This window comes from Sardina pilchardus, chromosome 8 (assembly GCF_963854185.1).
Source record: "Sardina pilchardus chromosome 8, fSarPil1.1, whole genome shotgun sequence".
NCBI lineage: Eukaryota > Metazoa > Chordata > Actinopteri > Clupeiformes > Clupeidae > Sardina > Sardina pilchardus.
The window spans coordinates 31181507-31197646 of NC_085001.1; the positions used below are offsets into that span (position 1 = coordinate 31181507).

Below are 16140 nucleotides of genomic sequence, written 5' to 3' on the forward strand. Positions count from 1 at the left end.
CAAATTAAATATAAATATGTGCAGTGTATTAGCAGTAACCTTATACGTATGGCTGTGTATAGTCTGCTCTTATAAGGCTACTGCTAATACACTGCACATATTTATATTTAATATAAACGCCTATACACACTTCATGCAGACACAAGGAGAAACACATACACACAATCGTGTCATAAACCACAAAGGGTTGTGAACATTTAAAAAGAGAGATACAAACACAAACACAATTCAATGAATAATCCCAAGCATGTGTGGTACTTGTGGTCTGTCTGGCTGTCCTCAGGTTCTGTCAGCCAGAGTGGCCGAGTTCTATCTGTTGTTGTCTGATGTCAGTATATTTAGTGCATTCTGTTAGGAAGTGCGATGATTGTCAATGATGATTTAATCCAAATTCTAATCAGTAACTCAACTCAAATTGATTTGTAGATGGCATAAAATGCACTTTTTTTTTTTTTTTTTACCAAATCAGAGTTTCCTGTTGAGTTAAGGGTAATGGGTGGTTCACATCAGAAATGATACTGTTACTATAACGATAACTGCAAAAATATGATTCTAGCTAATGTGAATGACGACGTCCACAGTAAGCTATAACGATAACGACATGAAGAGCGATATCGTTGGGGATCTCTTTCAGGGTGATTTTGAGAATGATAAAATGTTGACAACCAATCAGATCCCCCTTGTGTTTAATGTGTGCTCTGCTTGTGTGTGCTGTGTCCAGTCACCGCTGCTCTCTGAGTGGAGAGGACCTAAATCGCCAGTGGCAGCAGCCCAGCCCTGAGCTGCACCCCACCATCTTCCACGCCAAGGGCCTGCTGCAATACCTCAACGCCATCCAGAGGGCGCCACTGGTCAGTCCATGTCTCAGTTCTTCTCATGTGTCTTTCTCCCTGTGTCAGTGTGGTTTACAGTGTGTTCTGTAATTCCACAAATAGGTGGCTTCATTCTCATTTCGCTCTAAACTTTAAACTGAAGGTTCTGCTCTTCCTCCATTTATGAAGTGTCCTTTTGCTAAAGGAGGTTGTGGGTTTGGTTAATTCATGGGTTTCATCAGGTCCCTTTCCACAGGTGTATTAATCAAGCACCATGCAGTCTACATTGATAATCAACGTGCGTGATTTTATACACCTGTGGAAAGGGACCTGATGAAACCCATGAATAGGCATACTTCCGCTGGGTGCACATTTTTGTAAAGTGTAAAGTTGTCCCCTCAAGTCATTTGGGGTTAGAATCCCTTTGGGTGAGGCTGAGCCATATCCAGTTTTACTGTCCACTAGCTATTTCTGTCCAGTGGACTGTAGAGTTATTTGATCACCTGTCTTCTCTTAGCCCTGACTTTGTCACCTGACATTCAGTCTACTGACTTCAGTACCTCATATGGGAGACTTTTAAATATTGTTATGTGTGTGTGTGTGTGTGTGTGTGTGTGTGTGTGTGTGTGCAGGTGTTCTGTGATTACCATGGCCACTCCCGTAAGAAGAATGTCTTCATGTATGGATGCAGTCTCAAGGAGACAGTCTGGCAGACCAACATCAACGCCCCCTCATGTGAACTACACGAAGACCTGGGCTACAGGGTACACACACAGAGAGAGACACGCATACAGACACACACACACACACACACACACACACGTACACACACACGTGCACACACACACAGATGAGTGCTCTGTACCGATGTGTGTGTGTGTGCTGTGCTCGTGCAGACGCTGCCGAAGCTGCTGTCCCAGCTGGCGCCGGCCTTCAGCATGTCCAGCTGCAGCTTCGTGGTGGAGCGCAGCAAAGAGGCCACGGCCCGCGTGGTGGTGTGGAGGGAGCTGGGCGTCCAGCGCAGCTACACCATGGAGAGCACGCTCTGCGGCTGTGACCAGGGCAAATACAAGGTGTGTGTGTCTGTGTCTGTGTGTGTGTGTGTGTGTGTGTGTGTGTGTGTGTGTGTGTGTGTGTATGTGCGTGTGTGCGTGCGTGTGTATGCGTGTGTCTGTCTGTCTGCCTGCCTGTCTCTGTCTCTGTGTGTATGTTTGTGTGTGTGTGTGTGTGTGTGTGTGTGTGTGTGTAAGGAAGTTAATTTGTTGGTTGAATCTGAATGTCTGCTGATGTGTTAGTTGTGCACCTGTACGTATGACTGTATGACTCTAGCTACAGTAGAAGTGAATGGAACAAAGGAATGACTCTGATTGTGGGAAGCATAGTTGTGGGATGTATCATTTGCCCCTACCTTGAAAAGTCAATGAGCTGTATTCCCATAACAACAGCAGTCCTCTCCCAGAACACAAGCATGGAAAAGTCTGGTCCCTGTTCCACTAGTGGAAAACATCTGGTACTGAAGTAGCTCATGGTGTAAAGGCAAGACTTCCCATGTAATGGTGTCCCTGGCTTGCGTATGCAGACCCCACCCAGTCATCGCTACGCCCCTGACTGCCATCCAAAGGCCCATCTCAGAATGTTCTGGTCAGAAAGGAGTCACACTCAGTCTTGCACAGCAGAGGGCACTGGAGAGTAGCTTGAAGCGCACACACGCACACACACACACACACACACACACACACACACACACACACACACACACACACACACACACACACGTTTTTTGCTCGGCATTCAGAGAACGCTCTGGAAGGATAGCTCATGTTTCGCTGCAGAAAGGGAGCGATAGAGGGGACACGAGAGGGGAGGAAGGGAGAGAAAAGAACAAATGAGGAGAGAGAGAGAGAGGAAGAGAAGAAGGTTCATATGAGACAGGAGATAAGCGATAGGAGAAACGGAAGCGGAAGAATAGCTGAGAGGCAAGGGCCAGATGAAGAGAGGAACAACCACTGAAATCATGACGACTGGGGCTAGTTTCCTGCCTTTGAGTCTTAGAACTTGAACTATTAATACTATAAATGACTAATATGTGTGCATAGAGGCTCCGATGTGTTTGTAATGCCCAGATGCAGGGGTATGTGTGTGTACAGTATGTGTGTGTGTGTGTGTGTGTGTGTCTGTGTGTTTGTGTGCGTGTCTGTATGTCGGAAAAGTCTTTTTCTAAAAAGGGTGACCGCAACATTAACTATTGCATTTGTGATATGCCTCTTGACTTGTGATGACTATTATGATAGAGGACATGAGGATAATGAAGGTGAAATGTTCAAGTTAGCTCCAATAGCTGTGATGGGGTTAACAGGCGCGGCGTGTGCTTCAGAACACTTCCTCCACACGTCCGTTTTAAATCACCCATAGATGTTCCATTCTCGTTTTTAAAATGCTCTCCCCCAACCGTTTCTTCTCCAGCAGTGTTGAAATTGGCTAATGTGCCAGATCTATCACCTGATATTCTTTCAGATTTGAGTCGGGGGACGTACTGTTTCAAAATCTGGCTTTTCGCCTTCTCTAGTAATCCCTGGGTGATTTTGAGGTATGTTTTTTGGATCCATGTCTGATTGGCGCCCGAGTGAAATTACAGGGAGGGCATGTTCTATTTCCTTGGGGGAGGTAAACTATGCATAGAAGCACTGACCAAGTCATAAAAATAACAGTGCAGCCAGGAGCCAGTGAATTCTCAGGAAAGGTTACTGAGCAAATGTTGGTAAAGCACAAGATGTACAGCTGGATTCATGCTCAACATAAATCTTAATTATTGTGTAGATATTTCATGATAACCAAAGAGCTGGCTTGCATGCAAGCGTCAATATTACAAAATAGATTATTAGCTATCTAAGACATTCACAAGTTCATGCACTTATGATGAGTTGGCTAATGTGTTGATGAGAATTGATAGCCTGATGTACTGCCTGGCTAGCTTGACCAATTTGACCAAGTACAAAAAAATAACAGTGAATTTTTGTTTTCTACTCATTAACCTTTATTGATTTAATACATTCCATTGTCTTTTTTAATTTGATCAAATGTGAGTTACAGTGCAGTGTAGATACACCGTATCCAGTAAGGTTACAGTATATGTGCTCCCTGGGGTGGCACTGTGTTAGAGCATAGCTCTTTCCTAGAGCCAGAGGAGCACTGTGTTACAGCATAGCTCTTTTCTAGAGCCAGAGGAGCGCTGTGTTAGAGCATAGCTCTTTTCTAGAGTCAGAGGAGCACTGTGTTACAGCATAGCTCTTTTCTAGAGCCAGAGAAGTGCTGTGTTATGCTAGAGCATAGCTCTTTTCTAGAGCCAGAGGAGCTCTGTGTTATGTTAGAGCACACACACACACACACACACACACACACACACACACACACACACACACACACAGTGTGTGAGTGCAGTGAAGATACACCGTGTCCAGTAAGGTTACAGTATACTGTATGTGCTCCCTGGGGTGGCACTGTGTTGGAGCATAGCTCTTTTCTAGAGCCAGAGGAGCTCTGTGTTATGTTAGAGCATAGCTCTTTTCTAGAATCAGAGGAGCACTGTGTTACAGCATAGCTCTTTTCTAGAGCCAGAGGAGTGCTGTGTTATGCTAGAGCATAGCTCTTTTCTAGAGCCAGAGGAGCTCTGTGTTATGTTAGAGCATAGCTCTTTTCTAGAATCAGAGGAGCGCTGTGTTAGAGCATAGCTCTTTTCTAGAATCAGAGGAGCGCTGTGTTACAGCATAGCTCTTTTCTAGAGCCGGAGGAGCACTGTGCCAGCTGTGTGTTAAGGGCTACTCCGGGCATGGAACTGAAGCGGTCTGATTGCATCTACTGCAACAATCAGCTTCCACTGTAATCAATAGAACTGGCTACACCAGACGTGATAGCAGGGCATCACGTCATTCATACATTCGTACATTCAAAAAAATAACACCAGCCTGCAGTACAGCTATTTTTACACTACATGAGCCGAGTGCTTCAGTTGCGGACCTGGTGTAGCCCCGGCCGTGGAGCCCCACTCTCCCTCTTTAGCCAGTGGAGCGCTGTGCCTGCTCTGTTCGATTGAACGACTCCTAGTGCTAAGCTTGGTACATATGACGTCATTTATAGACAGCTTCTAGTGCTAAGTTTGGTATAGTTGATAGCATTTATAGACAACTCCTAGTGCTAAGTTTGGTACATACAACGTCATTTATAGACAGCTTCTAGTGCTAAGTTTGGTACAGGTGACATTTATAAACATGAGCTCTACCATGCAGTCAGCTCTGATGTGCTTTGATCAACACAGTCCAGTGGCTGCCATGCATTCTGAATATTGCCCCTGTAGTGTGACGTGATGCTCATAAATGGCTGCTGTGTCTTATATTATTGTAGGTGTAGTAAGCTGGATTTAGATACTTTAGGTTACTGTACAGTAGGTTAACAGATGTGAACAGAGTGGAGGGAATTTCCACATTGTGCAATGCGTCACACATTCCGATTAAAAGCGCTTCCATGTAGGATGCTCCTCTGTTTCCGCTCTCAGCGCTCCTCTCTCCTTGGGTCCCAGCTCCTCAGAGAGCACTCAGTGAAATGAGACGTCCGTAATGATTCCCGTCCTGGACGCATGTGCAGGACATGAGCTGGACGAGCAAGGACAGAGGACGCGTGCACAGGGAACATTGAAATGCAGTTTCTGGGACTGGGAGCAACATCTACGTGTAACATGTTTATACCATTTGTATCTGTCCCTGGTGCGTACTGTATGTGTGCCTTTGGACATGAGCAAGTTAGAAGAGACCCAGCCAATTATGCTTAGAGCGTTGGTGAGAATGTGGTTCTTAATGCAGGTTTATTTGTTTTTGTGTGTGTGTGTGTGTGTGTGTGTGTGTGTGTGTGTGTGTGTGTGTGTGTGTGTGTGTGTGTGTGTGTGTGTGTGTGTGTGTGTGTGTGTGTGTGTGTGTGTGTGTGTGTGTGTGTGTGTGTGTGTGTGTGTGTGTGTGTGTGTGTGTGTGTGCGCGCATGCCTGTGTGTATGTGTATGTGTGTGTGTGTGTGTGTGTGTGTGTGTGTGTGCGCGCATGCCTGTGTGTATGTGTATGTGTGTGTGTGTGTGCGTGCCTGCGCGCATGCCTGTGCGTGTGTGTGTGCGTGTGCATGCATGTGTGTGTGTGTGTACAGGGTCTGCAGATAGGCACGCGTGAGCTGGAGGAGATGGGGGCTCAGCTGTGTGTGGCGCTGCTGCGGCTGCACAGACTCACCTCGCCACTGGAGCTGCACACACACTCTCACACACACACTCACCTGCTGGAGGCGGAGAACGAGCTCATCGAGACGCACCGCTACCATGTCAACGTCACCACCAGGTAACACACACCTGCACAACTTTGTGAACACGTTTACATAACATGGATGTTCTACATACGTAAACAATATGTTTTTTAGAGCATCTTAGTCAGTTCAGGACAAAGGACATGGACACCATCGGAGATGCTGATATTGATCTATTGATCATTCCCTCTATCTGTCTTCCCTCTATTTGGGCGTGTCTGGCTGCCTCGTACTACTATGATATCACAGTCTCAGAAGATTCTGGAATTTAAATGTGTGTGTGTGTGTCTGTATATCATATCACTCACTCACTCACACACACACACACACACACACACACACACACACACACACACACACACACACACACTCACTCTTGCATAAACTGTTGTCTAATGGACAGTAATGGTGGAGTGCCCAGCCTCTCAGGGATCTTAACACTTCACTCAAGAAAACCACTCTGGTCTATTCTCTCCTCATTATATCGGTAATCACCCGCATACACACACACACTCCCCAGCATACACATGCATCCACACACACACACACACACACACACACACACACACACACACACACACACACACACGTGCACGCGCAGCACTCATACTCATAATCCACTTTCAGTCTCTTTAACGAGCTGGGGGGGATCAGGTTACAGCACTGACCGCACCATTAAAGCATTAAAAGGCTCAAAAGCGTCTGGGCCTCCCAGCCCCACACCCCCTACCACCACATACACACACCACAACACAGACCACTTAAACCACTTAACCAGCAGCCATAAAAACCTCAGCACCTCTCCCCTGCCACAGAGAAGGGTAGGGAGATGGAGAGAGGGTGCAGAAAGAGAAGAAAAAGAGAGGGCACAAGAAAGAGAGAGATGGAGATAGAGAGAGAGAGAGATGTTAAGAAGAAATGGTCAGGGACACACCCACACACAACACACAAGCACACAAACACAGCTCCTTACTGTAAATACCCACTCTGGTCAAATATGTGCGGAGGGGTAGGAAGTTAAATATACTCTCCCACAGTCCCATACATCTCCTTCTGCTCTAACCTCAGAAGCCCTCAGCACAAGCGTGTCCTGTAGTCCTGCCCCACTGCACACACCAGCCCACAGCAGAGCCGTATCAAGCAGAAATCTAAACCAGGCCGCCTCTAATACACGGGAGGGTTAGAGGCCCATCAGTGGATGTTATTAACAGGGATAACAATGTCATTACATAAGAAGCTGTGTTAATAAGCAGAGGGAGGATATTTTAGTAGGTGTGAACTGTAGACTCCGTCATGCCTGTGATTTGTTAATAGCATAAACAGGCTACTAAATGTGTCCAGAGTAGCCTAGATGTGTCTCGAGTTTACAAGCTGAAATAGTAAGCAACATGCCAGAACTGCTAATAACCAAGTGCAAGTGCTGATATGGTGCCATGTGGTGTTATTATTAGTAATGGTGTTGCTCTCGTAAACACTGGTGCTAATAGTTTTATTTGGAGTGTGAATTTTTATGAGCGGAACTTCTGGTTACATGAGCTGGAGTGTCAAACAGGCTTCCTCTAACGATTAGATCTGATGAGCTACTGAAAATAGACTACGTGTGCCACAATGAAATAACGTCAAGGAAACCCTCATAAAGAGAGGACGGAGGACACTAGAGGACCGTAAGCTATACGGCTAAATATGTTAGCTCTTGGAATAACTGGTTCCATTTGAAAACCTAATTACCGAATTTTCACAAATAGTCTAGGAAGTCGTGAGTCATGCTTGCTTTCCGAACATTACTCGTTCAGTAGAAATCAATCAGTCGTTTTTATTGCCATCTCCCCAACTTAGGTCAAATCTGCCTCTCACCACAACTGTAGAATCTTGATTATTTATCCTCGTCTTATCCACAATGTTGGTACTTAACCTTATCCATTATAACTGCATCATAGCATGATTGCTAATATTAGCTAAACTCAACTCCACAGCTGATATTTGGTAACCTGATGGAATACATACATTCAGAGATAGATACTGTAGCTACGTTATATGATCTTTCCATTTTCAGTACCCAACAGACCACTTCTATCTTCAATTACTGATGGCACATAGATGTTAACATAGCTCTATCTGCACCAAGGGCCACTAGGATGTGGGGTGTACTGTACTGTATTACTTATGTAGAATTTTGTACAGGCGTAGTGGTAATGGTAACTGCCAATCGACTGACCATGGTTCCATTCCCACTGTTGCGACTTGCGAGTACATGTTGCTTTGGATAAAATCGTATCGTAAAATCGTACTTTAGATTGTTAATTTCATGCATACTATGTGTACGATTACACTAGTCTGAAATGAAGTGTTGCTTATAAGATGGCTGTAGTCTCCTGGTGACTTGCTGTACTGACTGCTCTCTCTGCTGACTGACCGACAGCCCCACCACGTACGTGTTGGCCGAGGACGAGCCGGTGCTGGAGGAGGTGGACTACAGCGCCGAGAGCGACACCGACCACGACCTTCAGGACCCCGCCGAGCCGCTGTCCGATTCCGAGCTCAACGACAGGGACGCGCTCAGCTGAACGTCCCCTCAGCCCCCGCCTGCCCATTCGCACATTACACACCCAGACTTGCCAGGACACCAAAACCAAACCCGCCGATACTCACGCTGTCCAGCCCGCTCTCCTGACCGCCGCCATCGTCCAGTAGCCCGGTTCCAACCCGAACACTCACCTCACCTCACCTCACCTTTACTGCTCAGCCTTACTGGAACTCAGACTCACGTGATTACCTGAACAGGCTTATCTAGGTACCTGAACACCTGAGCACCTGTGTTACTTGAACACCTCTGTCTCACCAGGTCAACTGACCACTTTTGCCTCACCTTTGAACACCTGAATGGCCCTGTTCACATGACAGGATAGAACAAAAACATAACTATGAATTAACAGTATTACAAAACACGTACGTACGCACACACACACCCTTGTACTCTTAGAGTATGACGGTATGCATATTACAGACGGCACATTAGACCTGCTGCAGAATTCCACAAGTAGAACATGTGTTACATGTACACACACATGAGATACACAGAACATGAATGTACTATAAAGCCTTTCACTCTCCTGTAAAGCCTATATACGTGTACCCATGCACTAAGCCAGGGCGGTAGGGCTCTCCTGCCAAGGGTTTTTCCTGATGGGTCTATGTTACTTCACGACAGTGATTTTTGTGCACACAACACACACACAACACACACACACAACACACACACACACACACACACACACACACACACACACACACACACACACACACACACACACACACACACACACACACACACACACACACACACACATACCTGTACTACTTTCTGTCTCTGCACCTGTCTTTGGGAGATGATGTCATTGTAACAATGTCCATGGAGAGGACATGCCTGTGGAGATCTTGTTGCTGTGGAGACGATGTTCCAATGGGAAAGGATATATTTTTTTGTTTGTCTGTCTTTGTTTGTTTTAGCTGTAGATATTTGGGTTGTTCTTGTACAGTAGTGCATGACTTCTGAATGTTGCCTTTCTTAATTTATTTCTTTGTTTTATTGATTTTTGTGATAAAGCCCTGTGTCACCACGTCCAGTGAGAGTGTGAGAGTGACTGCAAGTAAGCTAGCGTGCGTGTTTGTGGGAATGACTGTTGGAAGTGCCCAAATATTTGTGTGGAGACTAAATACACAGCAAACAAAAATGTGATGTTAGCTTTGATGGCGCTACGTAACATGTGAACGACGTCAGTGGAATTATGGGAAATAAAAGCAGGAGACTGCCTGGCCACTGCTCAGCCTCCTCACAACCTCCGTGCCTCGCCTCTTCTGTCTCACTCTCATCTCACCTGTCTCACCTCTCCTGGCTCCCCCACTTAACTGCTCCTCTCCCTGCCTCATTGGCCCAGTGCCACGTGGCTTATTTATGATCCCCTTATAGCCATATCAGAAATATAAGAATAGCCAGAGCTGATACAGTTACTTCAGATCTATAAATCTCTGTTGTTCATGATGTTTCTGTAATGTAACCTGCTGAGTTCAGGTTGGTAACGATGACACTGCAGGACAAAGGTGCCCTCGAGCACATAGATCTACAGACCCACAGGTGGTCCTGCGTGAGCACCTGATTTAGCTCATGAGGCGATGCAGGCTTGTGCAGTCAGGTAGGGTGGATATGGATGAAGTAGGACCTTGAACGGAATCTGGCCATTATTTGGTGAACAAAGCTCAATAGCTTTCACAGTCTTGACATTTATAATCTTGAAAAAAGAAAAAGGAAAGCTCACCGCATTTAAGCGTTTTACTTTTTGTACTGTGATGCATTTGCGCTATTTTTTACACCCAAAGATGGCGTCTGTCTCTGTAGACATTAGACAGTAGAGGTGGGATCCTCCCATGTGGACCTGGCTCTAATAGTGTGCTGCTCTTGAGTCACCCCAGCAGAGGAGCTGCACCAGTTGAGCTGCACTGCTCCCCCGTGTGAACAGCAGGGGGAGCCGGAGCCCCTAGACAGCCGGCGTCCAAGTGACCTCGGACCTTGGCCTGTCAATCAGCCGGAGTCATGGGGAGCAGCAGGCGCTGGGAGAGAGGGCCGTGCCAACCCCAACCAGCGCTGCCAGCAGTGGGAGAGAAGCGGCTCTCAGGGAGCCATGAAGGAGGGAGAGGGGCTGAAAGAAGAACAGGGGGGTGTGGGAGCAGGGGGAGGGAGAGAGAGAAAGGAGCGATGAGATCCTTGTCTCGGCGCCGTGATGGGAAGCGCTCGGCCGCTTCGCTCTCTCACGCTCGCACACTTACACACGCCCGCTAATTGGCCGTGTGGACATAAAAGAGGATGAGGGGGAGAGAATGGGGAAGGTGCGGGGAGAGCTGCCGGTTGCGTAGAGCGACAGTGGAATGTTAATCCGGCTCTGGAATGCAAACTAGAACTCCTCGCCTTTTCCTCCTCCTCTCTCCATCGCTCTCCCTCTTGCGCTCCCTCTCTCCTGTGTCATTCAGATGTTTTGTAAAACGGTGGAAAGGAACACAAAGAGCTGCTGCTTCCACAGGAAGCCTCTTTAAACAAGACCCCCAATTAACCCAGCAGCTGGGCTTGCCAACACACACACACACACACACACACACAAAGCATTTAGCCAGTAACACACTGAGCATCATCCAGTAGCACATGTAGAACAGCCAGATCACCCAGAACATGTGCTACAGCACTACAGCACTGACACACTCACACTGATACAACAGACATGGAGACTACAGCACTGACACACTCACACTGATACAACAGACATATGGAGCCTACAGCACTACACCACTGAGACACACACTGATATAACAGACATATGGATCCTACATCACTACGGCACTGACACTCACACTGATATAACAGACATATGGATCCTACACCACTGACACACTCACACTGATAATAACAGACATATGGAGACTTCGGCACTGACACACTCACACTGATATAACAGACATTTGGAGCCTACATTACTACAGCACCACACCACTGACACACTCACACTGATGTAACAGACATATGGAGCCTACATTACTAGCCTACATCACATTCCACTGACACACTCACACTGATAATAACAGTTATATGGAGCCTACATTACTACAGCACTACAACACTGACACACTCACACTGATATAACAGATATATGGAGACTACAGCACTGACATACTCACACTGATATAACAGACATGGAGCCTACATCACTACACCACTGACACTCACACTGATAAAACAGACATTTGGAGCCTACTGTACATTACAGCACTGACACACTCACACTCATATAACAGACATATGGAGCCTACTGTACATTACAGCACTGACACACTCACACTCATATAACAGACATATGGAGCCTACATTATATATTTTTTACAATTGCTAAATCACATTTTTTTTTTACTTTTCCACCATTTTATCAAAACTGTAAACATAAAACCCCAAATCTCAAAAATCTCAATCTCATAACCTCTGCAAAACCGAACAATCACCACAAAACAGTTGTACCTGTGCTCAAAACCAAGCTCTGCATGATCTCACAAAGCAGTCGAAATGAAAACACGAGTGACTGAGCAGGCATTACACATCAAAACATAGAGAACACAGTGTTCAGGGAGTGCATATGGCTCCAGGAGAACGGTAGGCTACAATACAGTAAATGCACTTCCCATTTGAAAAACAAACCAAACAAAAAAAGATTTAATTTTACTTTGATTCCAGTAAAAATAAGTATTGAGAAAAGGAGTTCGTGTTTACAGTTTTGAGAAAAGGGTGGAAGATTAAAAAAAAAAATGTGTTTTAGCATTGTAAAAACTGTATACTGGAAAAAACAGGCATTTCAGCACTGTAAATGAGAAGCTTATTAGAGTCTATAGCCTACAATGCACTCTAATGCCTCACTGGTTTTACAAATTACATTCAGGAAAACCGAAAAAACAACAAAAACAAAACTACAATTAAAAGGGTACAAAGTTAAATTAGAATCCCTATCTGTCCATCTTTTATATAACTGCACTGTAACCTGAACTCTGAACTAGCTTATATTGGTTGTGTCACATCATTTGAAACAAATGTGACCAATTTTGAATTTGACCTTTGACCTTTCTGTGGTTACCATTATGCGTCACAAATGGATCACAGTGCAAAATGTGTTTTACTGCACGGGAATGTGTTTAGAGTTTTGCAAAATAAGTCTATGAGATCCACAAATTGTGCTTTACATGTGAAAACTGTTTATGGTTTTGCCAAAAGAGTGATCGATTCAAGAAATGTCCTCAGGCAGCTGAGCGTTTGATTCAGAGAATGGGGTTTAATGTTTTGGGAAAAACTGTAGCTAGGAAGGCACACACTCAAATTGATATGCACTATGAATTACAGTTTTATCAATTGCCAACACACTAGAATGGCATGCAAAGCACAATTATTTAAACACAGAGGGCAAAACCTCTTCTGAAGTCTCCAAAAGGCTAAACACATGTTCTGCTTTACATGCATTTATTTGTTAAATGTACTGAACATGGTTCTCTGCATAAGACACAACAATCTGACATAAAGTCACATTTTGTTATTTCAAAACATTTTGGTTATGTTATATGCAGTTTTGGTTGCAGTGCTTCATTTTGCTAGGTAGATTGAGGTATTTTGCAATTTGGGGTATGGTTTTGTGAATTGTGTGTGAATTTTCAAAATTGTGTGCGAGTTTACAAAATTGTGTTTTAGCAATTGGAAAAAACTGTAATATATGTACTAACCCAGTTACACATATTCTTCCATACCGAATGTCCTTTTTTATGTTTTGCATGCATGTGCTGGGCAGTAAGTGTGTGTGTGTGTGTGTGTGTGTGTGTGTGTGTGTGTCTGTGTCTGTGTCTGTGTCTGTGTCTGTGAGTGTGTGTGTGTGTGTGTGTGTGTGTGTGGAGGTCAGGAGGTAAAGATGTGCTTACCTGAGAGTGTGTCTGTGCGGCGTCTGCTCTGGGAGTCGATCATCTGACGCCACCCCATGAGGGCTCCTCCCAGTAGCAGGGCAGGGGCCAGACAATATGCTGCACTCTGTTTCTGCTAAATGAGTTTCTTTGTGTGTGTGTGTGTGTGTGTGTGTGTGTGTGTGTGTGTGTGTGTGTGTGTGCCACTTCTGCCATTAAGAAAGCAAAAGTACAAAGCTCTTTTCTGTTGTGACATCTTGTATTAGGAATAAGCTGGCTTTTCTCTGTTGCATCACATGAATGCAAACGAGGCAGACCCAAGCAAAACACAACATGCAACACATGGTCTGCACCTATCTGACTCTATAATGTCCAAATATCCTTTATGGATTTGTGAATTATTCATTTGTCCAAGAGAAATGATTTGATCTATTGTATGATGAATTATTTAGCTCCTGAAGTGCAGTTAGAGTAGAGAATACAGTATGTCAGGGGAGGGGGTAGAGGGGTAGAGGGGAGGGGGTTAGAGGGGCGGGGGGGGGGGGTGGGGACGTGTAAATGGGTCACCAGGAAACCTGCTGCTGGGATGCCTACTGTCATCAAGATGCCCACACAAAGATTTAAACACCACATCATACAGTACTACACATCCACATTCAAGTTTGAATACCCACCTGCGCTGAACGTTTCTTCTTCAAATAGCTGTCAATCAATCAAGACACGCAATAGTTTGTGGTACTGTTTGAAGATCAGCTGCTTAAAAAACCATCGCAGGGAGACTGTGGTTTTGTGCTAAGCTTTATCTGTTCTCAGGCCAGTGTTTAGTGGTTTTATAATGAAGAACCCATCAGTGCCTCGGTGAATTTGGTGGTTTTTCTACTACCCCTGGGCTCTGAACTACATGCACACACACACACACACACACACACACACACACACACACACACACACACACACACACACACACACACACACACACACACACACGTGTCCACGTTGAGGACTATAGATTCATCTCCACAGGGCACAGATGAAATGGGTTCTGCAGAAGTAGTGCCTGGAGCAAACAGACATTTACAGTTTCGCCGTGTGTGTGTGTGTGTGTGTGTGTATTATTGACTTCTTTCCCTCCTCTCTGTGTTATTGTATTATTGAGTGCTCTGTCGCCCTCATTTATGAGTGTGTGCTTGTGAGTGTGTGTGTGTGTGTGTGTGTGTGTGTGTGTGTGTGTGTGTGTGTGTGTGTGTGTATGTGTTGAGTACACTGGATATGTTTTTAAAAGCCTTTAGCCATGCAGCAATTAGTTAGGGCTTAATGTCCGATGTCAAAACAAGCCATCGATTGGCTCATTGATCAGTTGACTCATTACTCTTCCTGCATGCCAGTCAGAAAGAGCATCAAATAAACGAGTGCAGGGCTCCTGATCGTCTGAGGCACCACCTCCTCCTCCTCCACCTCCTCCTCCACCTCCACCTCCACCTCCTCCACCCACCCTCTCACTCTCTGCCCAACCTTACCTCACAGGCTACATCACACCGCAACATTGTCATTTGACAAGTCGCTGTTTGATTGCAAATTAGCTGTTTGATTGGGTTAATACGTTTGCTATTTGGTAACTGAAGTTTTAAAGTATGCTTGAAGAAAGAATCAGATGTTTGTATCAATGTGTCTTCAAAAATGGTTGAACTGTGCTGCCTGTTTGGGTTGGCTCTTTGACGACTGGAGGGTTGGTTTTGGAGCTTGGGCTTTGAGTTAGGGCGTTGGGTTGGATTTTTTTGGTTTACACAGGGTGTGCCATTTTGATGAGACTGACTTTTTATTTGAAGGTTAATGAGCTGCAAACACAGAATACAGTCCCTCTCCCAAAACAGATGCCAATAATAACATTATCATTTGGTGCCTGGGTTTGATTCTTTTTAAGGTCAACCTAGCTTCCCTGCGTAATCACAAAGAGAGAGGACCCCCACATATACACACACATACACACACACACACATGATATCACTTTTGATCGATACACTTCACAAAAATACTCTGAATGTGATCTGTGCTGTGGTATGTGTGTATGTTTTTATCAGTTTGAGTGTGTGTGTGTGTGTGTGCTGACTGTGTGTGTCCAGACAGCATGACACATTAAGGCTCTTCTTGCGTCCATCTCTCTGCTATTGATCTCCCTAATGAGATTACTGCCTCTGTTCTCTGTTTCACCACTAAAGACAAGTAGCTGATTAAAATGGATGCGGCGGGACGTTGTGTGTGGCTGTCCATGCTGGAGGAGTCGATGTGAGCTCGTATTTATGTATTTGTTCAATAATATGTATTTGTTAATGTAGATAATGATCCAATTTGACAGAAAAGGGGTCACGTTATGCTTTGGTTCGCTGAAGGTTTTGTGAGTGCATGTTGAAATGAGTGTTTCTCCATGTGTGTGTATGTGTAAGTGCACACGTGTGTGTTCAGGAGAGAGGAAGAGAGAGATGGAACTGCTATCTGCAATGGGTCTGACACACTGACAGGGCCATTGA

General features: G+C 45.2%; 1 protein-coding gene across 1 annotated transcript in view; it reads left to right on the forward strand.

Moving 5' to 3' along the window:
- agtpbp1 (ATP/GTP binding carboxypeptidase 1) overlaps positions 1 to 9981 on the forward strand; it is a 32913-nt gene extending 22932 nt beyond the window's left edge. Inside the window, exons 23-27 of the mRNA XM_062544189.1 lie at positions 722 to 851; positions 1445 to 1576; positions 1709 to 1885; positions 5996 to 6180; positions 8565 to 9981. Coding sequence (XP_062400173.1) covers positions 722 to 851; positions 1445 to 1576; positions 1709 to 1885; positions 5996 to 6180; positions 8565 to 8709 — 769 coding nt within the window. The 3' untranslated portion in view covers positions 8710 to 9981. The remainder of the gene's footprint in view (positions 1 to 721; positions 852 to 1444; positions 1577 to 1708; positions 1886 to 5995; positions 6181 to 8564) is intronic.
- Positions 9982 to 16140: the final 6159 nt, after the last annotated feature.